This window comes from Leptosomus discolor, chromosome 1 (genome assembly GCF_034619465.1).
Source record: "Leptosomus discolor isolate bLepDis1 chromosome 1, bLepDis1.hap2, whole genome shotgun sequence".
Lineage (NCBI taxonomy): Eukaryota > Metazoa > Chordata > Aves > Leptosomiformes > Leptosomidae > Leptosomus > Leptosomus discolor.
The window spans coordinates 122,871,602-122,898,322 of NC_141391.1; the positions used below are offsets into that span (position 1 = coordinate 122,871,602).

Genomic DNA, 26,721 nt, shown 5'->3' on the forward strand with positions numbered 1-26,721 from the left:
CTTTTGCCAAGCTGTAGAAAATGCAGTTTGTAGCTGGGGTCAGAGCTTTAGAACAGCAGATAAAGATAACACAGAGTATAAATGTAGCAGACTCAATGTAGTCGGCATTGGTGTTTGAATATAAATATATTTGCTTAGCCACTGAAACACAGCTGTTATTCTACAATTAATATTCAGTGAAGCTTTTGTAATAATACAGTCTTTGCAATTGAGCCACTAAAAGAAATCTCTCCGCCCATCCCAGAAAAGGAGCTGAGCATTGCAAAAGATCATTCAGAATGTGTTTTAGAAGAGAATTGCACATAGTAACAGTCAGGTTTATGTTTTTGTTACTGGAGTCACTGAACTGCTACATGAACCCTAGGAGTAAAGTCCTCAGCAGCCAGAGAAAAATAAATTTTAAGCTTCACTCTTTATTCTACAGTTCTTAATGAGGTTTTGCTCATCTAATAATTATTTTCTAAAATGCAGGCGAAGATGCGTTTGATAACTCTCCTCCTTCACTACCACCACCGCCACCACCTGCTCGGCACAGCATGATTGAACACACAAAACCTGCTGGGTCGGGAAGTCGACCTCCTTCAGGACATGAACTGTTCCTTCATTCTGGTAGGAAACAAAGTCTTTTATTTCATTTTCCTTTACTTCAGAAGCTTATCTGTTCTGTGATAAAGTTGTCATCAGGTTTCAGAAGTCCATTTTGTCTGTACTTCATTATACAAAATACTAAAAAATAGGGGGTTTTAATGGTGGAGATGAAACAACTCAGAATATAAAAAGACTTAACTTTTAATTATCACCTATTTCTATACCAGGCTAGGCGTTTTGATAAATTGTACTTTTCTAGTAAGAGTTGTTACTTGTGAAGTGCCAAATTTTCTGTTGTAATCTTTGATAATAGTTTGTATCCTTTTGTCAACTCCATTGTTTTCTATAGTAAAACATAATTCATGGAGTTTATTTTCAAGTTGGAACTTGGGGAAAAAAATAGAAAATAAGGGAAAAGAACATCCTTCTTTGTTAGAACTGTTGTAAAATTTTGCTGCAAAACTGTATTAATTGTGAACACAGTCACAAATGCCTGTGTTTCATAACCTTGTTAATAAGTCAAGTTTTCACCTGTGTCTCCCCGTGAATCACTGTGATGCTTTTTCACTCTGATATTTTGCTTGTAAAAGGTATAAAAGGTATCTTCACAATTTACCATTTTTTTTTTCTTTGAGTTGAAAAGGTTTTGATTGTCAGATTAATTAAGTTGAATACATTTGCTGATGATGATACAGATTAAAACAGGATTTTTGTGGGTTATAGAGCATACCTGTGAAGTGACTTATTTTCCTCTGTGGAAGCTTCCAAAGGATGTTGGTATCTTAACTTTACCTGTCCCAGGAATTTTTCAGTGTTTAGCCACCTCGTGGTGTGGTTAGATGTCTTCCTCCTCCTATCTGTTTTTCTTAGAAGCTGTATGGAGAGGGATAAATTGAAATATTTTGGCAATAGGATCACAGGAAGGCCAGAATGTAGATGACAGGCCCTCATGTGCAACTCTACAATGGCCCAGCAGGCTGCCTGGTGTTTCACTGACCTTTGGGAATGATATTAGCTGTGGGATGAAAGTGAGCTAGTGTAGGTTGAATTGGAGTGACCTTTTATGGGATGTTTTTATTATGTAGTCAAGGCCTGACATTGAGTAATTTGCCAAAAATGTATATATTTTATGATGCAAATTCAGCTCAGTGTGTTACTTTCTCACATAAGCTTCTGAATACATCCAGGTAAAAAGACTTAGCACATTACAGGATGTAAATGTTGATCTTCATAAATACACGGCCAGGAATTAATTTACCTTCTACACTTCAAAATAATATTCTTCAATAGTCCAGTCTGAATGAGTGCCTCCATTGTATCATCTGATGCAGAAACACACACTGCACCATTCAGTTGTATTTGGAATAGATAGGAAAAGTAGAAGCCCTCACACGTAGACACACACAAGCTCCATTTCTGTAGGTGCAGTTCCCAGAAACATGGAGAGTTTTAAATCATTGTTATTTCCAAATAATTTAAGAAACATCGCTGATAGTGTTAAAAAAATCTAAGAGCTTTTAATTAAAAATCTGGAAAATGTATCTGTGGCCATGTATTGTTCTTCGTACTTGCATAGTGAATACAATCTTATAGCGTCAGTTTTCATTTATCTTAGAAGTGTATACATCTACTTAGGCATGCATGGTTGTGTGGATTGGTCTTTTTTTATTCATATGGTATTTCTAAAGCCATACTACTCACTTTACATCTTGTCAAATGAAGTGCTGTAGATGATTTACGATGAGTTTCTGATGATTGGTTTCCATACAAGTCTTGGGGGTGATTTCTCAGCTATCCATTAGAGCCTGTCAGATTAGAATAATAATCTCATCATCAACAATAGCAAAAAGTTGCACTCGCGTACAAACACTCTTGTGAGTCCAGAGCAGAAGCCAGGTTCAGGATGATGTTAACGCTTGCTCAGTTGCATCCTCAGTAGCCACAAAAAAAAAAAAAAAAATAGAAAGGGAGGACATGATACACCAGGACTGTAGATTTCTCTCATTTTTAAAATTCTGTTCCTGTAGTCAGCAGAGAGAACTGAAAAGCCCAGTCACAGCCTTTACTATTTATCTATATTATATTATTACTATTACTATCCCTGTAATATATACTCATAGCTGTCACTGTATGAATAGGAAATCTGCCCTGCAGTCTTTGTGAACTGCAAAGCATAGAAGTGTTGTGAAGCTCTAATGAACCTGAATAGCTGGGATATTTCTAATTGTGCTGCTTTGGGCTTTGCAACCCCTTCCATACTTCACCAGGCACAATCCTAGAGTATCGGAGTTGAGTAATTGAAAGGTATCTCATGGATGTAACCAGAAGAGCCATGGACCACCTTTGAGCTGTGCTCTTGTTTTTGTCACTTCAAGACGTAGTTACGTGTCTGCTATGCAAGTGGTGAATTTGGATGTACACGTGCATATGCATGTGCTATGGGGGAACACCCCTGTTTGGATTCATGGTTCCTCTGTCTGAAGGGAGGCTAATTTAAGTCTAGCTTCTATACATCATAGAATCATAGAATGTATTGGGTTGGAAGGAACCTCTAAAGGTCATCTAGTCCGACCACCCTACAATAAGCAGGGACATCTCTAACCAGGTCAGGTTGCTCAGAGCCCCATCAAGCCTGACCTTGAATGTCTCCAGGGATGGGTCTTCCACTACCTCACTGGGCAACCTGTTCCAGTGATCTACCTTCCCTCCCCGTTCTCCAAATAATAGTTCTAATTATTCTAAGACACCTTTTTTTATTCTGTTATTACAGATCCCCATTTTGACCCGATGACTGGTCATGTTCCTTTGCCACCTGCTCGTAGAGTAACTGGAGAAAATGTCAAAACAAATAGGACATCTCAAGACTATGATCAACTTCCTCCCTCTTCAGGTAAGGTAGAAAACTGTTCTTGTAGAAAATTACAACTTTATGAAGCAAGTAACTTTCATCCATAAAGTCCAATGAGGTTTTTGTCATTCTGGGCAATGGTAATACTGCTTTACAAAAATGGTGAAATCATCAAAGGATAGCAGAGATTGAAATTCTGCAATAAAGGTGGAAGGGGCTACCTGTTGTCTGTAGGCGTAGATGTTACTGCATGAATTTCACTAGCTGCCAAACTGAATGCTTATGTGAATTCTAGTATTCCTTATTTTTTGAGAAAGGCAGAGATTTTTCTGGCGCCTTTAAAGCTCACAAGAGATCAGAAGTCCTGCAGGGACCACACACATCTCACTTCAATCTTTGTTTCATCACTCCTAAAAAAAAAAAAAAAAAAAAAAAAAAGAAAGAAAAAAGAAGCTTCGCTCCCTAAAGTAGTATTATTTTCTGGTCTGTCTGCATTTTGTCTGAATGTTTTTTAAAATGCTTTTTAATGAAACAACAAGAACCGAAACCAATTAAAATGCAGTCTTCCATTTGCAACGGAACAGGTACAGTAGAACCAATTCCTCTGCCATGGAAATTTTACTTATGGTTTTCAGGCAACATGAATAGTATTTAAAGGAAAGCTACTCAAATTACACAAAGTAATAACAGTACCTGTATTTCAAAGGCCTTTCACCAATTTTTAGACAAATTTTCTTTTCTTTGTGTGTGCATGGTATATGGGTAAGAGGCAGGATTGTCCTACTCACATCATTTTGCTGTGTGGAGAGACCACACAAAGAAAGGGAGGGACTTACTTCTCTGTTCTTTCAGTTGTAATGATCATCAGCGTTTAACTGGAACAATCACAAGTGGAAAAATTATATGCATTTTAAATAGTAATTATATATCTCCATCTCAGAAATATGTATTTCAACTCTGATGGAGTATAGGAAAGAAGGAATATATTTTTTCAACTTAAAGTACAGGGGAAATTAAGTAAGCCTGAAGAGCGCTACAGAATTTTTAATGAATAGCACATTTGAAAATTAGTGTGATGCCTTCAGTAAATAGTAGCACCTTTGGGAGGATACCTCTATTAATATAACAGTGTTTCTCTTTTTTTCCCCCCCATTGTTAGAAAAAAAAGTTGGTTTATAATGCATGTTTTGTGTCACACTGAGAGAGATCTATTTGTCTTACAACGTTAACTTGATTTATTTAGGGCATTTTCAATTCTTTTATAATACAAATTATGACAATGATGTAACTACCTTTTAAAGCTACAGCGTTTTCCTGCAATTCTTGCAATTCTGTGGTGGAACAATTTTTAATTTTCCTAAATTACTGTAAGATGCTTGCTACTTAAGATCTTTCTCATATCTGTTAATAAATACTTTTCTATCTGTATGTTTCCCACAGCCATCTTCTAAAACACCCACATGTGCCGACCTTTGCTATAAATATCTTTCTAAATCAGCACGATGTACAGCAAGATATTAAATTTAATTTCAATTAAATGAAAGCTATGCAATAGATCATGTCATACTCTTAATTGGAAAGTTGTTTTTACAGTGGCAGTAATTCTGTAGAACAGAACTGATGAGCTTCAAGATGAACTGATTCACCTTCATCTATGATTTAAAAAGACAATATAGAGAGTGTAACTGTATTCAGAACTTTTGTTTTTGCATTTATTCTGAACTAATCAGTTCACTTAGAAAATTCTTCATTTCAGCCCTTTTGTATGGTGATTCTTTGAACTAGCTGGAAAAGAAATGTAGTTCACTCTAAAATCTAATTATAATTTAGCCACTGGCTCCCTAGAGCAGCATGGGGAGTCCTTTAACTTCTGTGCTTCAATTTGACTGATTTTAAGATTGCTGTCATGATCTTTAACTGACTCATTAAGATGTAATGAGAAATTTATTCTAATTCAGCAACATATTCAGTATTGAACACTGAAGAAATAGTTCTCAGCTATGCACCATCCCAAAGGCATGGTTTTTCAAACTTCTTAAACACAGCTTAAAAATTACTACAGTAAAAGCAAGAGAAGGCGATATTGCTAATAGCATATTTTACCTAAGCACAGCCAATGATACGTGGGGAAGGTAGAAGAAAAGTAGGCTTCTAATGTAGATGTCTGCTATATTTTACCGACTTTAGCTATTCGGTAAGAAATGCATTCAAATGGCTAGTTAAGTATGTTTATCTGCTTCCTCTTCACTCACCTGGCATTATTAAACACTTAAAATTTAAATTACTTTGCATGCAAGTGTTAGGGCAGGGTGTCCCATATTATTTCAGGGTGGATTTCAGTTGACCCTAGGGGCAATTATGTGCCACAGTAATGCAAAATGTGAAGATTGTATGTAACAGCTTGATGAGCCAGTATGTGCAGGTTCTCCTTCCTCACATTCTCTCTCAGTTCCTTAGTATGGATGTCCCCTGAGTATGCTTTGTTCCTGTACTCCAGTTAGATTAGATGTAGCTGCTTGACACTGCTCCACAGAGGGTCTTGCACAATAAGCCTTTGTCACCTGGTTCTGTGATGCTTCTTAGTCTGTTGGTGAAAGACCATGGAACATACAGGAGAAGCAGCAAGGGAAGAAAAGAGGAGGGCCATTTCGCAGCAGAGAGGAATACACAGTTGGCATCGTTACAAATATTCTCTTCCCATTGTGCCACAGAGCTCTCAACAGCTTTTTCTGTGCTTTTTAGACACTTATTAAATGAACCTGTGTCTGCCTTTATACTAACCTGTTACCCAAGGGTAAAATCTGGTGCTGAATTACAGAAATGTGAGTGATAGAGGAAGCTCCTCACTGTAGAAACTGTTAATTGAATTGCACAATTAGAAAAACTATTTGAATTTTTAGTTGGGCATACATGGTAGATGAAACATTAGAGAGGATGAGAGGTTGGGAAGGAAAGTCCTGCTTAAATACCTCTATCTCAGTGTCCAGATGGACATGCAGCTTAGGCTTATATCTTTAAGCTCAGAATCCAACGTGATACTCAGCTTCAGCTAAAACTTTATATGGATGTGAAGATATTGAAAGAGATGTCAGGGCTTAAAAAAATAATAATGGGAATTGAGTTAGAGAGGGCTGAAGATCTTGAAGTATCAATGCTATAGAGAGATGCCACTGTACTGTGAATAAAATGCCTATGCTGTAAATCTGCTGACAGAATTAAAAATGACCTTTCTGAATGACGTGATTCCTTAATAAAGTTTGTTTGGAAGCTTCAGCAAAGTGAAGGTTTTACACAAAAAAGTAACTTCAGCTTTAAGCCTGCATTAGACTGGGTAGAGAAAAAAAATACCTCATGTAACACACACAGAGAAGGATCTAATCTATGCATAAGGAATTTCTTCTGTACTTCAAGCCCAGGGGAAAACGTAAAGTTTGCAAATTAATTTTATTTCATCCTCTACGGAAATGAACTTCGTAACAAAATGTGCATATTAAAAGTTTGCAATGTTTGTGAAAGAAAACAGATTGATATACCATGATATACCATTATTTTAAATATGAAGAATGTTCTTCTGTTACAGTCTTGAGTTTTCTAAAATAAGTGAAATGTGAAATTTGAATTTGTTTCTGATTTGGCTTTTAGTGATTAACCACATTTCCCTAGCTATACTTAATTTCTCAAACCAGTGTGTTTCATGGATTTTCCAAACCTTCATTGCAGCTTTGCATCTGCTTCAGGTGTGTTTACTAGAATTTTATAATTCTCTACTTTACTAGAATATACAATTCTCTTCATCTTCAGAGAGAAAAAAATCATAATGAATATGAAATAGCACTTACTATGTAGGTTGTGTCATACTATTTGCAGGGAAAATAGGCAATGAAATTAGAACAAAATTAATCTTAGCCCCTTACTGTAAATTTTAAATCAAATTACTCTCATACATTTGTTATATAATTATCGCCATCTTGCTAAAAGTACTATTTGCTTATCTTTTCTGAATTAAGAAATGGAAATCAAATGTATAGCAACACTCTTATCTGAATGCATTGAAACTAAGTTGAGAGAAAAATACACTTTGGTTAGACGTGCACTTTCCTTTCATTCATCTGAAGTGTTTAATGCACTTGGTTAAATTACAGTTCTCTCTATCCAGTATTGTAACAGCAATACTAGAAATACAACATTCTTTCATCACTAAAAAACTGCCTCTGGAGTACTTAACACTGCAAAATGCCATTGCTGTCACTGTAAGTAAACAGGAACTATCACAGCCAGAAATTCCTCTAATTTATCTATCAAAGTGACTGATGAAACTTTTTAGAACCCTTTTTGAAGGATTAAAGACTTTTTTAAAAAAAAATACTTCGCTCTTGAAAGTGTTTTCTGCTCTGTGCCTGCTTGTATTTAAGCTTCTTATTGTGGAATCAGCGAGGATAAAGAGGTTTCAGTAAAGTACCAAGTTTACTTGAGCACGAAACTCTTGACTCTGAGAAGATTAGCAAGTTTGAATATTAGCTTTTTTCATCAGCACATCGTGATTCTTAGCACCAGCATTAACTGTGAAGGTAACCTTTCCATAGAAGAGAAGAAAAGGGGGGATATTTCCAAAGGGAGGCTGGAGAGGAAGGATCATATTCTGTTCTCACCACTGAACATAATTGGACTAGAGGTTTCTTTGAGAAACCAGTTATTTCTGTACTTACGCGTAGCTGCTCTGCATAAAATGAACTGCAGTTGACTGAGCAGAATCTGAAAGATGTACCAATAAGTGAAGGCTTTTTCCCTCAGGCATATTTGGCTGCTTTCCTCTTCTGCACAACTTACGGTCCTGGATAAAATTGTGATCAAATTTGGATTTTTCTAAAAAAACAGACTAAGAAAAAGTTCTCGAACTGTGGGTTGAGAGTGGAGAGCCTTTAAAATTTTGACTAGCTATTTTCACCATCTTTGCTCTTCCATCATACTTTCTTCCAACATTGGATAATTCAGGTTGTAACTTGCATGTTCCTGTCATATTATTAAAATAGTATTTCACTACATTATTTCCATTTTGGAGGAATTCAGCTTCTGAATTTTAAAATGAGATATATCAGTGAATTAAAATACCTCTTCACGTTTCTTCAGAATTTTACTTTTTAAACAGCTCATGAGGCTTGACCTTACCTATAACACAATTTTAAGCCAATTTATAATGATTTCTATCTCCTTTATTTGAAACAGATGGTTCACAAGCACCAGCCAGGCCCCCTAAACCACTTCCTCGGAGGACTGCACCAGAAATACACCACAGGAAAGCATACAGCTCTGACAGTTCCACGGAAAATGTGGATGCAAAAATTGCGAAACTTATGGGAGAGGGCTATTCCTTTGAAGAAGTCAAGAGGGCGCTGGAAATTGCCCAGAATAATGTTGACGTGGCCCGTAGTATTTTAAGAGAGTTTGTCTGTTTTCCTCCGCCAGTCTCCCCACGTCTCAATCTATAGCAACATCAAGATTTTCTTGGAGCATGTGAATTCTACGTACACACGTGTGGACTGGGGAATGAGACAAAGAAGAGAATGGAATATTTTTCTTTCATCCTTAGCAGAAGGGTGTTTGTTTCCAGCCGTTTATCAAAGGCTCATGGCTGCTCTGAACAAGACTTATAAATATGCTGAGGTTTATGTATTTTTGCTAGCCATACTTTTTTAAATCAGGGTTGAACTGACGAAATAATTTAAAGAAGTTTACTTCCCTAGAACTTTTAATCTGTGAAATGCTTTTTCTTGTTTACAAGTTGGCAAGTTACAGTTTTCTAGTTGATGCCTGTACTATGTTCCTGTTCATATTCCCTTGTACTTGTGGTCAGGTCTGCTGTAGCATTCCCAACAGTTTCCATGCTGACCACTCCATCAACTAAATCATCGCTTTCCAGAAGTTCTGTGTTTGGTTGTTTGTTTCCGCCCACCCCCACCCACCCTTTTACAAGATGCTTTAATTGTTTTTTGCATTTCAACTCATCAAATGCAAAAAGTATGTGGCCTTCACTACTGATTTTGGTTTTTTTCTTCTGAGATTCCTTTGCTTTTGAGAGAGGAAATATCTGAATGTAAAATGCGTTATTCTGTCTATGAACTGACTTTTTAAAGGTATTTTGACAGTAATGTTGGGCAGCTTTCTGTTTAACACGAATTCCATAACCTGTAGTCCTTAAGGTCTTTTCCACAAAAAAATCCCAAGCAACAAATAAAACACTTCATGGAGCAGCGAATACTGAGTTCTAACATGTAAAAGCTTTTTCAAATTTGACGGTTTGCTTGCAAATGTTCAAAAAAGCCAAATTCATGTGATAATACTGTGTTTTGATTACACACTAATGGCACCAGTTCTCTATGACCTATGTAAACTGAGGCATGCCAGACTAGAAGGGATCTTTTTGAATCATATTAATGATATTCAGGTAAATTGCAGTTCTAGCTTCTGTAGAGTGCGGTTAATTATTTGTTTGAGTGATTATCCTGTGGTTCATTGTGGCTTGGATCAGTTTGTATTAACATGGAAACTTTAAATCTTTGATGCACTGTTAATTCCTAATGCTACTGTAGCAGTATTTTTTTTGCAATGTTTTTTAGTAACCTTCTCCTCTACACTCTATTATTCTCAAGTATGTGTTTAATACCCAAATTCATTCAGTCACTTCCCAGCTGCTAAGTTAGAAATATGTTTTTGCTTTACATGGTTAGACTTGATGTTTTATTTTTCAGCTCAAATTGATGCAAGCCAAATTAAAAATCTTCCCAATTTTAGAAGAGAGACAAAAGACAAGTCTGTTCTTAGTACACTCGAAGTTAAGAGTCAGAATATTTCCAGAATAATTCTTGACTGCTGCTTTCTTGTTTGTTTCGGTTTTGTTTGGTGTTTTTTTTTAAGAAAGTTTGGTATCTTCTTTTATTACTGTTGAAAAGATAAAACCATGTGGTAGTTAGAATATTTTTTTCACATTTTGAGGTGTGACCAGTATATGAGAATTTTCAGTGTGCTAAGCTGGGTATGAGCTTGCAGCTGTCAGTGCTCTCCTTCACTGAGAGCAACTGGTAAAAGTTACATCACTTACAGGATCAGATCTCAGCAGCCAATGCATTTGTATTAAAGATTCTTCAAAGACTGCAAATGGCTGAATCGCAGGATTCAAAATAACTGGGAACACCCGGTGGAAATTACTGTGATATCTCAAAGTCCATTATTTCATCAAAGAACTTATTCTTAGAACTAATTAAAAGAATTATCTTGTAGCATCACAAAGCATAGTATGGATATCATTAATCTGCTTCAGTGATAAAAGATGATCAGGAGAATACAGGGTATAGGGAAGAGCTTCTGTTTCATTTCGATTTAAGCAGATGATTCTGAGTTTATGTGCCAGAAAAGGGCATTTGCAACTTCCTTTAAATGTTCCTTCCTTGAGTAAAGCTCATGAAAAGTTTTCATTGAAGTTCAAGTAAATCTCCTCTGGTTTTGGGGAAAGTTTTATGTAGTCTTGAACCTTCTTGTTCATTTGATTTGTTTACAACATCACTCTAGCATTTTAGCTAACTATAAATTCAAAATTATTCCTGCTATTAAATCAAACACTCTGGTTGTACTGGAATTACTTCAATGAGGTTCTAGTGTAACTGCCAGCATAGCAATGACAACAGTGAAAAAAGAACGCTTTACAAGGATGAGCAAGCAGTCTGCAGATTGAGTTTTGAAATTTTGAATTGTAATGAGAACTCATTTTCTCATTTTTATGCAGCAGCTTAGTATAAATTACAGTCTTATATTTCAATTAGAAGCTGGAACTGCTGCCTGATAAATTAAGGTTTTTAAATTTTTCCTTCTCTTTTCTGGTTGTGACCACCAGTGATGCTTACGGTTTTTTTCAGTGTATGTTAAAAAAAGCTTGGTGAGCAATATTCTGAGTGGTAACTTGAAAAGAGTTCCATTAATCTTTAAATGTTTGTGCTAATAACACTTCTAAATAGTGGAACGTGAAAGCTGTTTCAGACCTCTTTTGGTTAATAGTTTTAAAGTAAAACAGAGCAAAATTGCTTTGCTAGAGTGTCGATGTTTACTCTGCAGGAATTAATAGGCTTAAAATAAATTAATCTGGCTACAGTCTAGTTCTCAAAACACATAGTTCTCTAAACATGTTTTAACCTTTGAAAGACTTAAGGGTTTGAGCCTGGCAGGATGTTATGCACGTATATAACTTTAAGGAACACTGACTTCGATGGGAGTGCTTGAGTGAACAAAGTTGGTTAAACTCAGAAGTGTGTGCTATCATATTTCTTCCAATTAAACGTCATTGAAGGCTTTAGATGATCATTCTTATGTCTGCTGGTCTCACCTTTTACATCCTTTTGGCTAAATTACTGCATTTTAAGCAAATTGGCTGAATCAGAAGTTGAGCAAAGTGGACATCAGCAGCATGGATCTTTTCCAAAGACTATGAGTAGAAAAAAACCTGAAATTGTGATAAAATAAGTGAATTTAATGTAATTACCAACGTTAATGACTTGGCTGGAACCCGAAAATGGCCACTGGTAAAATTTGTTAATGTTCAGTATCTCAAAAGTGCATCTGGCACCGTTTTTTTCATAATGTGAATTTAGGAAGTTTTGTACCAGGATCACTTCTTCTGTTATATTTTTCTCATTTTCATCTTGAAGCTTTACTTTGCACTGATGACTCTGACCTGAAAGCATTTAAATTTGTGTCTTAAAGCTTGACAAATTTTGAAGCAAATGAACATGGTATTCTAAGCAAATTTATGTACTACCTGTTGACCTGGAATTTAGCGCTTTTAGGAATGACTTCTTGAAAAAGGACTTAAGTAGTTTCCATTTTGAAGGATTTTCTTTCAAATAACTATTTTATCTGAAAATGCCTTTTATATACTTGTCTAACATGTGGCAAACTTAGTGATGTGTTCAATTAATTTATATTTTATTCAACATTCTTTTTAAATTTTGGTTATTATGTAAGCTCAAGTTCTTTATCTGTTCATGTAAGGTGTTTTATAAAATTAATGTTAACAGAATGTTGGGTTGGTCCGTGATTTTTCAAGACTCTGTCTCTCTGTTATTGAATATTATCACTTTTCATATGCTGCTTTAGAAACATAACCTGTCCTGTGTAGGGGTCTTAAACCATTGTTTTGTAAACCACAAAAATGAGGCCTTGCGCTAAAATAAGGTGGATTATTGCATTGAGACATTTGCTTTATATCCCCATACATTACTTAGTTTCTACATTTCAGTGGTAAAAGTGTATAAATTGGCAGTAATTTCAGAATGAGCATAGAGTAGTTGTATGGCAGAAAGGTGATAATCATTAACTATTTAGAATCCAAAGTGGTGAACATATAGTCTGACTGTACATTAATTTACAGGATTTTTTTTCCTGAAGAAAATTACAGTAAGCTCACACTGATACTTCTTTAACGTCCTGTGCACTTACATTCTCAAACATTGTACTCTCAATGTAAAAAAAACTTTAGGAGTGTAAAGCATTTTTTTCCTGTTACTGTATTCCAGCGGTCTGAAAAAAGTTTTGAAGATCTAACCCCTCTACTATGCATGACAATGCAACTATTACTATTTAAAGCCCAACACCATTCCCTGCAGGTCGGATTAGAACTTCAGTGATGAGATTTTCATGGTACTTTCCTCAGTCTATGTTAAATCCTTGTCCATTATATAGGTCACTAGTTGTATTACTAAGTAGGGAAGTTAACTGTTTGATACACTTGTCTGTAGTAACATAGCTGCCTATTTCTTTAATTTTTACTCTTCTGATGTGAAAGTCAGCTGTCTCGTTATTGTGTTATAATCAACTTTTAGCAGCTGAGTGCTCTAGGAATGTTTGAGGAATTTTTGCTTGATAGACCCAGTCATTGATTCTGTAGAAGATACCTGCCTCCGTTTATCAGTTGCAATGAGTCTTCATCAGGAAAATGGTAAATTTAGGTTTTAAAACAGTGTGTGTTACTTTGGCACCTAAACATTCCATTTGTCCTTAAATGATTTCATGTCTATCAGGGAAAATTCTTATTAAAATAAATCCTAAATCCCAAATCTCTTAATCTTAAATCACAAAATAAAATTTTTTGAATCCCATAGATTTCCTAAACATTGTAAGGAATGTAAAGGCTTCAGAATAATATGAACATTACAAGATTCTTGCTTCCTAGACCTGCCAGAAACAAAATCTCAAACCCATTGAATACCGATCTCTTGACTGTGAAGCTGCTTGCATCTGTCTTGATCTGTGAAGGAATCAGCTAGCCAACTACAATAGCACTTGTTTGAAAAAATCAGCTTTTTTTTTTTTATTGCAATAACTGCGACTGTAGCCAGCAAGATGGGAGAGGAGCAGAGAACTACATAGAAGAAGATTAATTCTGTCCTAACAATCCAAGCACCTCTCTCCAGTTGGTGTACAAGATTTAGCTGTTTTGAACTGCCTGGGTGTCTAGTGCAAATGAAGAAGTCTTTGTTAAGATTACTTTAGTCATCAATTACTGTGTCCTTCTCCAACAAGTTCTTTAAAACACGTGCTGTTTTGGAACAGGATGCCAGGGTCTTGGCATCAGAGAGAAGTGTGAAGTAGCACTCTGCTCAAAACAACCAAAAGCTTCGTAAGGATTTAAGTAAAAACACCTCTGTTTTAAAGCTCATCATCTTGGTTTTCAAAGGGTGTATATACGTACATGCATATGTACATGCTAGTCTGGTGAAGCATAAAGGAGAGAGTATTCCACCTGATGCCAGCCTGTGGAGTTCAGAACTAGGCTGTGGTACTCACCTCTACAAAACAGCTGCTTCATTTGGATAGCTGAACTGAATCTGCAAAATAATCAACCTACTATAGTCATCCATGTTTTAAAAGGCAAGTTTTTCTCCCTTTCCCTCTCCTAGCTGAGGAGGTGCATACATTTACTCTGAAATAGGTAGCTTTCTTTTATGTGTCTGTGTAATGATTAGGACACTGAAAATAATAAATGCTTGCCAGTTTTCATTAGACCACAATGCACTAAGTGCCCTAAGGAGAGCATGTCTTTGTTAATTTTCTAATTCAATATCCCTGAATTTCAAATGCTGTGCAAGGATAAGTATGTCTACATCATCAGCCATTCAGAAATACCCAAGGTGTAGTGGCTGGTGTAGTTTTCTGAAGCTATTATCTGTCTTGAACATGTGACTTTCAGGTGTTTCCTCTTGAAGTTTACCTCTTCATTACCAATTCAATATGGTCCACAAAAAAATTCTTGGACCATTATTTCAAAATTTTTATTCTCTGTACTTTTCACTATGGCTGTTATCAGTAGCACCTTTATTAATAATCTAGGCTCATACGCTGAAATTCAAATTACCGTGCTCTCACACATCCCAGCTTGGGCCATGTTCAGCCCTGCCTTTGTCCCATGACAGATGCATCACTTTGCATCCTTATCTGCTCCCTCTAAGACTGTTTTTCCTCTCTTTCTCCCACCCCAAATCTCTTCACAGTGACATCAACCACCAGCACATCGTTAATCTCAGTAATGACAGATCCTTGACAGTTCCCCATCTCAGCTTGTGACCACATCTGTATTTTCTTCTGTTATCCCTCATAAATGTTCTGCTAGACTTGTCTGTTTCAGTCATTATACAGATATTTCATGCCATATCCAAATGGCCCCTGTGAGCACAGTCATCCAAAATGGATTCAGAGTTGTGAGAAAGCCTTTCTTTGTTAGTATCACTGGCTTTTTTTTTTTTTTTTTCTTGCTCCCTTCTCAGCCTGGAAATATGTTCTTGTGTTTCGTGACTTGCTTGTCAGAGACGGAGATGAAATCTGCTGCTTGTTTCAGCAGATCCCTCTTCTGTTTCAGAGATGTGAAAAGAAACCGATAAAGACATCCTCTCCTAATAACAGTTCTTGTGTTTGAGATGGCTTGTGTCTCAATATGAGAGTTAAGAAGTTTGTCCAACAAACCACATTCATACCTTGGAAAGTCACAGTTATATTTTATTATTTCTAGTACTGACTGAGATGCAGGTTGAAGGGATAAATTTCATAAGATGTGTCAATGACGTTGTGAAGTCACTTGCAGATGAGAGTAACCGATTACCATGAGTGGCCAGGATAAAACAGTGACTCTATGCTGTTGATGTCAAATAAAGAAGTATGTAGCTGAAAGTTCTTACATGGGAAAAGTAAAAACACATCTGAATGATTCTACCAGTGGCCACCAGAAGACCTTTATTCTTCATTGGTCAGGTGACCTTGCCCACAGGTTGGTTGTGATGATGATAATTTTGTAGCTTTTTAGGTGAACCAGTATTTGTGAGCATGACTGTAGACAGAGGGTTCCTGTGTTTGCATGCTGCCGCCTGAGGGTATGCGTTATAATTTTCCCAAACTCTAACAGAAATAGTCAGTTTACATTAAGCATCATACAAATGTAGACTACCCACCTGGAAGAGATCTTCCAGGAACAAGGCAGCTGGATGGTTAGGGAATGGTTGAGAATGTACCAGCTGAGTGAGCAAGGAGGTGGTGAAGGTGGTGTGTCAGAACCATGATTTATCTTGGGGGAGCAGGACTAGTGTAATGGAAAGAGGAGGGAAGGAATAGAGGTGAAGGGGAAATGCTGAGAGGAAAATGTGGAGTGAATCGGGTGAGAGAAGATGGGTAGAAGTTTGGTGCAAAAAGCAGAAGGAAAAAAAGTCTGACATCTTAGAAAAATGTTTAAGTGTTTCAAGAGTGTGAGTGGAGAAGGTAATTTCAGTTGTAATGTGCAAGGGTTCACTGAAGTGGGGGAGATCTTACTTGCCATGTTTGAGGCACAGCATAGTCACATGAAAAAGGCATTACGTGCCTGCATGTATCATTCCTAGGTGACCTGCCCCATCGTTACTACCCTTATTTTAGTGTTTACCCTCATACTACTACTCTTCACCCCCACCTTGCTGTGATCTCTGGCACAGCTCTGAAATTCCGTGTGGCAAACTGCTCAGTCAGTTCTCATAGCAACTTTTTTTTGCCAGTGGTTTAACGTGTGGTAGTTTCCAGGCCCTTCAAGGCTTTCTATATGTTTTGAGGTTTAGTTCTCGCAAGAAGACTATTAGTAATAAACAAAGCTGGCTTGGAGTTAAACAGATTTGTCTTCAGGCATTGGCATCCTTTCCTTTGATGTGTTGGTGTTGCTGAGTAAACAGTCTCCGAGATTATTAGGAGAGGCAGAGTCTTAATTGTATCCGTGCTTTGTTTTTACGATGTTAGGTACTGGCTGACCAGGGCACCGCTGCAGGCTGTGAATCTGCCATCAAACTGGCTCTTGGTTCCCTTTTTAACCACATCCCGTAACAATTCCTAAGGGCCTGAGACCAAATTAAAATTGTCTGTGGCTTCGTTCAAAGATGATGTGGGTATGCTTTTCCCTTTTTGTGGCTGTGTAACTTGCTGTGTTCGTGTGTGGTGCCATGAGCATAATGCTGTAAAATTCGGCCTATCCTGAAACCCATGTCATTTCCATGTTTATTTAGTGGTTGATGTAATTTGCCTTGTGAAGTACGCAAGGTTCCTGTGATGGGGTGCATGGGACAAAGGTTAATTCTTGCTAGTGATGAGTGCAGCAGCGTGGACTAACAGCTAATACACAGAGGCCCCTGTTGATTTACAAGCTATCTTAGCAGTGGGGATTGATTTTTTTCTTGGTTGAGCTGAAATTTATTTTTCAGTGGTCTGCCCTTATGTGACCTTATATTATTTGTACTGTATCATCTTTGAGCGCTCTCCATTACAGTAATAGCCATGTCTCTTGAGAATACCTGGTCCTCTCCCTTTCAAGACTGTAGCAAAGTCTGTCAAGATATCTGTATGAGATGTGTGGAGGGGGACTGGGTGGCTGATTTGTTAGCAGCACATATTTGTGGGATAAAAGGGATTTCAGAAGAAGCATAGATTATTTTTTTTAAAGAGTTTTTTTCATGGAAAAACTTTTATTTTCAGTTTTCAGTTCTTTGAAGCTATCACACATGCCTTTAAAGAAAGGAAGATGCTGGTACTCTCTTTCCTTGTTTTTCCAGGTATATATTGAACAGTGGCTTTGAGATAGCCACATTCACCAACTTTTTTTTTTTCTCTCCTTGGTTAACAACTAAGAAAACTTCTGCTCTTTATATAGTTTCTGAAATGATGCCAGCCTACTGATGCTTGTTCAATAGTTACACTGTTTGAACAAGACATTGTTATCTCTCTCTTGGTGGAAAGTCAGTGACAACAGGGTAGAAAGGTTTATCAGAGGAAATGGGGGAAGGAAGGATGTGACAGAGGTACCTGCAAAGGAAGAAAAAGAAAAAGATTAAGAAAATACTCTTAAGAAAAAAAAAAAAGGAAGGAAGAAAATAGTTTATTTGATGAATGTTCTTTCACAAGAAGTAAATGAGAAATGTAAATAAGATCATTAGCTAAAGCATAAATGGTGTAGATAATATAACTTAATTGTATTTAATGCTGCTTTAAATTAACAGGAAGTCTCAGACAGAAAGAATGGGCCTTTCATTTGTTCTTTATATTATAACAAAAATATGTGTAGTTAACATCTTCTAAGATTAGAAAATATTCATAAAATTAAGTGGGTTTGAAATAGATAGTGAGAAACTTCACCAAATCTTGCAAATGAATGACTAAGCAAAGAAAACCTCATCTGTCATTTGGCAGTTTTGTATCAGAGCCCAGTTTGGAGAACCTGCTAAATCTAGAAAATCTTGGTACCTCACTACAGCAGAGGACCTCCTCTTAAGTCTTGGGAAGGATCATAATACATGTAAGTAACAGGGTGTATTTAATTTGGGGCTGGAATTGTGTGTTAGAGGAGTGTAAATTAAAGCCTTACCCAGCCGTATAATTCCTGCAATATTAAGGGTTATACTTTATTCTGTATTGAGTACCAGCAGCCTGCAGTCCAGTTAAACGTTCGTTCTTCCTCCATTCAGAACTTGCAACAGGTTATTCTTTCAAATGGAAGGGTTTGGTTTTGTTTTTTTTTTTTTTTTTCTCAGCATTTAAATCTTATTCACTTTTCATTGCAGTGGTGGAAATTTTCCAACTTCAGAGCAGTCATGCTGTGATTGTGCTTTATGTTCATCATTGGCATTAAATCATACAGCCATCAGGCATGCTGAAAATTGTTATTGGACAAATACAATGAGATTATTTTGGGAGCAATTGCGATACCTCAGTTTTGGGTGATCCAGTTTCAAAAATGACTTCCTGATCATCCAGAGTATTTTAAGATTTCTAGATTGGTGGGCTTAAAATTATCTGTGCACCTAAAATCAATAGCTGCTTTTGGTATCACAATTTAAACATATTTATCCAGACAAAGTCTGTAATGTGCCCTTGGTAGGTGTTCCAGTGTGTAGAAGGCAGAATGGGGGAGAGAGAGGGGAGGGAGATGCCCCCTTTCTAGTTCTGCGTCTGTCTATAATATTTAATCTCTCTGAACTGTGGTCATTTTATTTTCTGTGGTACTAGTAAAGCTTGTATGAGTTTCATTGCTCAAGAAATGAAATTTGTGTGCATTTCACTCAGTTTAAATACAGAAACACATCTAGAGACTGCAGAAATTTGTGAGCCAGGCCTGTTAGGGTAATTGACGAATGTACAAAGGAGAGCGCTCCTTCTGCGTTTATGTAAGAAACTCGGGAACAAATTGGACAATACTTCATTTGCATGTCCACTGAATAACATGTAGCGAGAGGGAGACTCCTGGAAAAAACAGCCTATAATAAGCTTAGAAATGCTTGCCTGATCTCTGGGCTGCAAGTCAGCTAATTTGAAGCTGCAAGACAGTGGTCTTTCTTGGATTACAGAATAAGAAAGAAAGGGAGAGTCCTTAAGACTTTGGCACTTTTTTGCATCAATGAATTGGGCCTTATTCAAACCAAGGCATCAGTTTTACAAAGCCATATCCTGACAGGAGGAAATGTTACTAGGCCTTGCCTTTGAGTTTAGAGAGGAATCGGACTTTGATACCGAAACTAAAAATATCAGATAAAGGTAACAACAGGATATTTGGTTGTGCAGGTTTGAGTGGGGGTTTGACAATTATTTTCAATCCTTTACCTTGAAGTTCATCTTTAAACTCTGTTGAGTAAAATCCATGGTTTCTGAGGTGTTTGTTCCCTTCCCCACTGGGAAGGAGGAACCTGGTTTATTTATGAAAGCTCTACCAGCTGGATTTGGCCAGGGCGGGGCAGGTTCCACAAGATTCTGTGCATGTAGTTTTCAAAATGCTTTGAAAGCTATTTTAGGAATGGTGGTACCAAAACTCACATATATAGAGGGAGTCATTCTTTGGGTGTAAAGCAGCATCCCTGTGGCAAGCAGTAAGAAGCATATGAAGATGGTTTGTGTCTCTAAGAAACAATCTCAGTAATTTTGCTGATCTTTTGTTTATGCTGTAAGAGCATATTATTTCTTGAGAAGCATAGTTGTCACTTAACTGCATGATAATTGGAATTTAAGTACACATCGTAAGTGTAGCTCATTGATTTACACTTCTGAAAGTGGAGGTTGGCATTGTACATGATGGTGGAGAAGGCAAACTGGAAGCTGCAAAACACCTATTCCTTTTTCTGTCTAGCGGATAAGAAATTTGCCCTTTCTACCGCTGTACTGTGATCAAGAGGAGAGATAGGCCAGACTATAAATGATGGAACAAAGCATTACAGGATCTGTGTTATTGTTTGTCCAAGATCTCTCATTGGTTATTTTGGGTCATTTTTGCAAAGACAAAAATTTGATGAGTTCAGTTTAAAGGAAGAGTCAAACCATCATCATGGGTTCATCAGGAGATGTCATAAAAAGTTCAAAGGGTAGGTGAAAATAATGGCATTTACCTCCCTATGCTGGGAAAACAAACTCCATGTGGGCCGAGGGACAGGGCTTCTCATCATGTGGGTGTCCACAGTTTTGTTTCCTTTCTCCCTTAACTATTCTCTCTCTTTATCTTTAGTAGGTTCTCTTCCTGTTTATCCAGATTTTCTGTATGTGATGCAAGTAGCAGTGTTGTCTACGTTCCCACTGTGCTGGAATATAGAGTCTTAGGAAAAGTCCCTCATGAAGGACTTGCTCTGCTGTAAGGAGGAACAGGAGGCTGGAGCTGAGAAGGATGGCCTTCTGTATATTAATGGTGGGGAAATAAAAGGAGAAAGATAAACTGCTTAGAGGGAAAGGAGGTAAAAATCACATTCCTTGGTAAAGTATTAAATTGAAGCTGAAAGAAAAGAGGAAAAAAAGGTCAGTATGTGTGCAGTTCAGGAACGTGGGTTTGCAGATGTATCAGAGGCACATGTTCCTTCCTAGACACTACTGGAATAACGTAAGCTGAACATCTTTGTCTTAGCACTTCCACCCTCCATTATATACTTTTTATTAGAGACCGAAATCAGTTCTCCTCTAACTGTAATATTTATCCCTGTGGCCTGATATGGTGATTGTCATTTTATTACTGTATGGATTGTGCAAATTTTATCATATATATGTTTATATATATCTATTGGTGCCAGTTTGTTTATTCACTTTCAAATACCAGGATTGTGAGCCTGCAAATTGCTTAAGGTACATAAAGTACTTGCAGCTTTTCAGTACATAAAGGGGGCCTACAAGAAAGATGGGGACAAACTTCTTACAGGGCCTGTTGTGATAGGACAAGGGGTAATGGTTTTAAACTAAAAGAAGGTAGATTCAGACTAGACATCAGAAACAAATTTTTTATGACAAGGGTGGTGAAACACTGAACAGGCTGCCCAGAGAGGTGGTAGAAGCCCCATCACTCGAGGTGAGGTTGGATGGGGCTCCGGGCAACCTGATCTGGCTAAAGATGTCCCTGCTCACTGCAGGGGGGTTGGACTAGATGGCCTTTAAAAGTCCCTTCCAACCCAAACAATTCTATGGTTCTATGATAAAGGCCATAGGAGGAAAATTTCATGTAAAAGCAGATCCAAAGTAGTCTGTATTATGGTTAAGGGATCTCAGTATTTCTAAACATACCTTTTCAAGCACTTAGAACTCCAGCTATTGCGGCGAGTTTCTGTTTCGTAGGCTTCTATCAAAATACTGAAGTCAGTGAAGGCTGACTTCCATATAACTCACATCTATTGATTTAAAAATCAAATAGATAGAAATAAGGTACATATGCCAAAGACCTCATGATTTGAAATGAAAGACAATTAAAAGCTGATGATCTGGGCTAAAGCCATTAGAAGGGGCTTATGCTCTAATTAATCTATGTATCTTGTTTCTATTAAGCTTTTTCCTAATAGAATGGAACAAACATTTGCTTCTCATTCCACTCTGACTTTTGCTCACCCAAACTTATACTGCTTCAAAGTCAGGAGTCTTAACTGCTGAGATTTTTTTTTCATCCCTCCTGCCCCAGAAGACATGGAGCTCCACAAGGAAGCTGTCAGGATGTTGACACTTAAATGCAGTGCTTTTGGCTTGCTTTTTTTCTCATCTTTGAGAGATGAATGAAAACACAGAAATGAAAGATATGTTGCTGTCATTTTTGCTGTTTATCTGATCCAGGACAAAGACTCTTATTACAGTGGTGAGACATGACTCCATTGAACAAGGTGCTGGACAGATGGAGAACACAAAAGAAAAAGCTAGGTCCTCTACCAATAATTTTGTCCCTAATGTAAGGCAGAAACATACATTAATCCTTATTGTAGTATAACATAGGAATAAGACAAGGGAAAAATTCAGAAAATAGACATGTAGGGGAGTACAAGCAAACAAATATCTTAATGGGCAATGTTTCGTCTTAACAAAAACTGTAAAAGGTAGCATGGGAATTTCAACCAAGAAAATTTTTGTACGGTGTTGAGGTACCTTTGCAGATGTTTATGAAATGCAATTAGATATAATTTGCAGACACCTGAAATATGTTAGTGGGAGAACTCCTTGTACCTTTATAAACCTTTAGGATCTTTCTTAGAACCTCCATTCTCTCTTCCAGTCACATTCTCAGTAAAAGCAGATGCACATTTTTGAATTATAGTCTTACAGCTTTCTTCTCATAGTGTTCAGCTCGTCAGCTCCTTCAATCCCAAGCTTCACATTTTTCTCTTAGTTTATCTTATATATTCTTATATATTCTCTAAGCTTCCCTCATCCCTTTTCTTTCTTGTTCTGAAACTATTCCGCTGTTATTAAGACTTTCCTCAATAAGTTTTGAAATTTTGTGTTCACACCCTTGCTGGCTATTACAGCCTATGTGCCACAGCTTGTGGGAGCTTCTGCCCCTCTCTTAAAGATCCTGACGTGTCACACTGATCTTCCTCCTCCTTTACAATTTTCATTGCCTAGGAACATTCAGCAACAATAATGCCTGGCTTCTTTCTTGCCTCTTCTGTCTTCCACAGTGAGTAACTGTCATCTCATTAGTAGCTGTTCATTATCTGTTCCTCAGCTGTTTGTGCCATCCTGAAGCACTTGGCTTCCTTTAGCTGCCTGGCTGGCTCTGAAGTGCTGCTTTAAGTGCAGTTGCTTCTTGTCTGGACAGTCAAATATCAATGCAACAATACAATGTTCATATTATCTGCACCCTCAGTAACTGGGATCGTTTTGAGAGTGTGTGGGTCAAGCAAGAACTTGGATGCTTTCCTCCTCCTTTTGTCTGATTACCTGTGCCAATCACACACCTAAGGAAGACTGGAAGTCACATCACTACCCAACTCTATGGCCATGAAATCAAAAACAAATGGGAGACAATGATCAAATAAAGCCAAGTTGAAGATGGAAAGGAGGTAGAATTGCAGCAGCAGTGAAAGTAAAAGATAAAATTATGGCAAAAATACAAAGCTGGCAGGAGAGATTTATAGCCATTGAGATGGTTTGAAGGGAATTTAATGACAGGCAAAAAAAAAGGCTTTTGCTAGAAGACCAATTCTTTTAGCTTCACTTTCTATCAAGAGAAAAACTACCTGGAGGGAGGCTTTCCAGGATGGAGATCAGACAAAAGATAAACGGGTAGGAGGCAGAGCAAGGGGGAAAGTAGAAAGACTCTTCCTGCTTGTGGTCGATTTTGTTAAGAGAAAAAAACAACAAGCAAAAAAGAGTCCATGAACTGGTTGATAGGTGGATGCATGGCTCTTCTTGAAGGTGTTTTAGCACAAAACTATGAACTGTCTAGCGCACTAAACCTTATCCAAAGGCACGCTCATTCCAAACCTTGACTGTCTGCCTTAGTTACTGCGTCAGTATTGATGCATTATCTATAGTGCTCGCCTGCAACCATGTGAACTCTCACTTCAGCACTGGTTTCATTCCATTCTTTCAGCTTTCCCTCTGTGAAGGCTTACCCATCAGAGTTCGGAATTAGTCGAATATATGGATGTGATCTCTCCTCTTGACTTCAGAAGTGTTTTGACCAAAGTCTTACTAAAAGCCTGTGTCTCATAAAACAAGGGGCCTAACTGTGTTCTCCTCTGAAGGAGCTTACTGATAAGCTGAGTTGCACACATCTGCACAGGCCAGGATCTGTGCATCTACACAGCCCTGCCCAGAGCTTTTCTGAAAAATCCAGTCCCCTGCACGATCAATCCACCATTCTGTGTGTGTGCACTGGAGGACACGAAGGACACATCCTCCTGAGTGTAGAGGAATTACTGCACCTGTATAGTCAATCCTGAAATAAAATTGGTCCTGAAATACAAGGCTGGCTCTGCATGCACTCTTCAAATGTGTAGCAAAGACAAGAAGAATGGACTTCCTGCAGGATTGCTTGCATGCACAAGACATCTACTCCATGCCTGTGCCATGGCAGACAGCAGAGAGGAGGGCAGAGGGGCTGTGGGGCTCCTGAGAGAGAACACAGCTACAGGAGATGAGGCTCCTTGGAGCAGTGCTGCAGGGTGACTGTTAACTATCCTGCTGTGGACTTGTGGCTGGTATCCTCATCACATATGGTCTCATGCTGTTCAATAACAAAAGGACTATGGCCAAGTGGAAATGATCCTCTACAAGGTTTTAATCTGAGACACTACAGGCTTGGCTTTCAGAGATGTCAGCCACTTCTGTCTCCTCTTTTCTTGAGCTTGAGTTGCAGTGTTGCATACACATTTATAATAGGGTCTCAAATTACAGAAGAAAGTTTGATTTCTTTTACATGGCAGCCCCACATTTCGGCAGATATTTTGTCAGTCTAGTGAGCCTAAATCAAGGCAGTTTGGATTAAACTTTCCCTCTAATTTTCCAGCTCACTATTGGAGGGTTCTTGTCAATCTAAAACTCTTTGATAGCCTGCAAAATATTGTCTTTTATTAAAATTCATTTGAAACCCTTATCCATTATCTTGGCATTTTGCAGAAGGTATGATTATGTCCCAAAGTATTGTTAAACAAGCTCCGTTAAACGGATGACAACTTCCAATCCTCTTCAGTAAGTAATGGTTCAATTTCTCTGAGGTTGGTGGGTTTTTTTCCCTTCCCATTTGATATCTCAGGCCAGAGAGTAGTATACATTCCTACTAATCTGCATTTAAATGAAGCAGACAGCTAACTCTGTTCCTTCCCATCTACACAAACTGGCTTGCATTAATCATATTAATAAAATGGCATTAAAATTACCAAGTTTTAAAAAGGCACATGACAGTGATATTACCCACCAAGTTACAAGTCACTGTGCATGCATATTAATTACAAGTTGTCTAAGATTTCAGTAAAAGCTCAAAGGAATGACGTTTTTCCCTGTATGTTGTTTTTAATTTGGAAAGCTCCCTTGTAATGCAAGATGTATCCTGTCCTAATGTGGTTCTCCAATCACAGCATGCTTTAATTTTGATAGATGACCCCCAAAAGCTTTAAATCCGCTAAGATTTGCAGCATTTAGAAAGATTTTTTTTTTAATACTTTGTTTCCTGAACTATTGATGGTGACATCCATCTATCATCAGATGGATTTGTTTACTCATTCTCCTTCAAAAAAAAGAAAAAAAAAATCAAGTAATTTGTATTGAGCGCTGCGCCTTTGTTGCTGCGTAGTGGAGGAAGCATGTTACAATTTATCTCACTCTAGTCACTGCTTCTTTTTTTCCGAGGGATTGTGCTCTAAAGAAGTGCACATTTTTCAGAAATGCTCAAAGCCCTTCCCCTCCCTCCCCCAGTCTCCAAGTAGTAGCACTGCCCCAATAAGACTGCAAAAAAATCACCTCCTCCATTCTGAATGCCTGCCAATGGAAATTTGAAGCATGAGGTAGACTTCACTAGGCAATTTTTTTCTCTGTTCCATGTTTCCCTCTCGAGTTTCTTTTTATTGTAATGCTTCCTTGCACGTACAAATGTAGTGTGTATTTTCAACACAGAATATTTATTAACAGTGGCTGTACAAAGCAAGCAAAAGTGTTGAGGATGTTACTGCCCTATCATTTCCCCCAAAGCTGCCCTTTTCTCTCCTCCTTGTGCTGTTCCTTGTGTGTCTTTTGCAGAGCAGCATATCCTTTCTCAGTAGCGTTTCGCTATCTTGCTGATGGCTGCTACTTTTTACTCAGCTGCTTTCCCTGTCCTGTGACGTTTACTCTTTCACCAGCCTTCCTTTTCTTTCTAGTCTGAATTTGCATGTTTAGTCTGCTCTGTCAGATCTCTGCTCTCCCCTCTCCTTTCCCACCCCTCAGCTTTTCTGAAGGTTTTGGATCTCTCCCTTATTTTCTGGAAGGCATTTCCCCCCCTCCCTTTGCTTTTTATTGCCTGCACCCCTTTGCTCCCTGGTGTGTCTGATGTTGCTTTGTAGCATTTCCTCCCATCTTCCCCTCAGAGCCTTTTTACAAGGATTTATCCCTGGCCCCTGGCCACCTCATCACAGCCAGATGAGTACCAAAGGGTAGGATGCTCTCATGCTGTTGTGCAAAGCAACAGGATGTTTGCCCTCAAATGCACCACAGCTTTATTAACGCTTCGGCACAGGGAGAGGCAGGAAAGCAAAGAGGGGTGCAGCTGGCAGCGAAGTGATAGCTGGTGGTGAAGTGATAGCTGCCAGCCACACGGGGGGGGGGGGGGGGAGGGGGGGGGGGGGCAACGATAGCCTTGTCTTACAGGGAAGGGTGGCTAGAGGAGCAGGCTGTAATCCAACATATGCCTCTTTCTGGCAGACACGTGTGAGGAAGACCCGGGCCTCCATCAGACAGCTGGACTGATGTGGGAGATGCTGCGTGTAGCCCAGAATGCCTTCTGTGGAAGCGCCTGTGCCTTTCTACAAGTATGACGTTTG

General features: G+C 38.1%; 1 protein-coding gene across 8 annotated transcripts in view; it reads left to right on the forward strand.

Annotated features, from left to right (window-relative positions):
• CBLB (Cbl proto-oncogene B) overlaps positions 1 to 8,922 on the forward strand; it is a 129,393-nt gene extending 120,471 nt beyond the window's left edge. For 5 of the 8 annotated variants that reach the window (XM_086463588.1, XM_086463645.1, XM_009948182.2 and 2 more), the window contains 3 exons: positions 472 to 609; positions 3,359 to 3,478; positions 8,660 to 8,922. In XM_086463588.1, the coding sequence (XP_086319714.1) occupies positions 472 to 609; positions 3,359 to 3,478; positions 8,660 to 8,922 (521 nt within the window). Of the gene's footprint in view, positions 1 to 468; positions 610 to 3,358; positions 3,479 to 8,659 lie in introns of all 8 variants that reach the window. The other 3 variants (XM_086463612.1, XM_086463630.1, XM_086463637.1) reach the window with 1 other exon arrangement.
• The last annotated feature ends 17,799 nt before the right edge of the window (positions 8,923 to 26,721 follow it).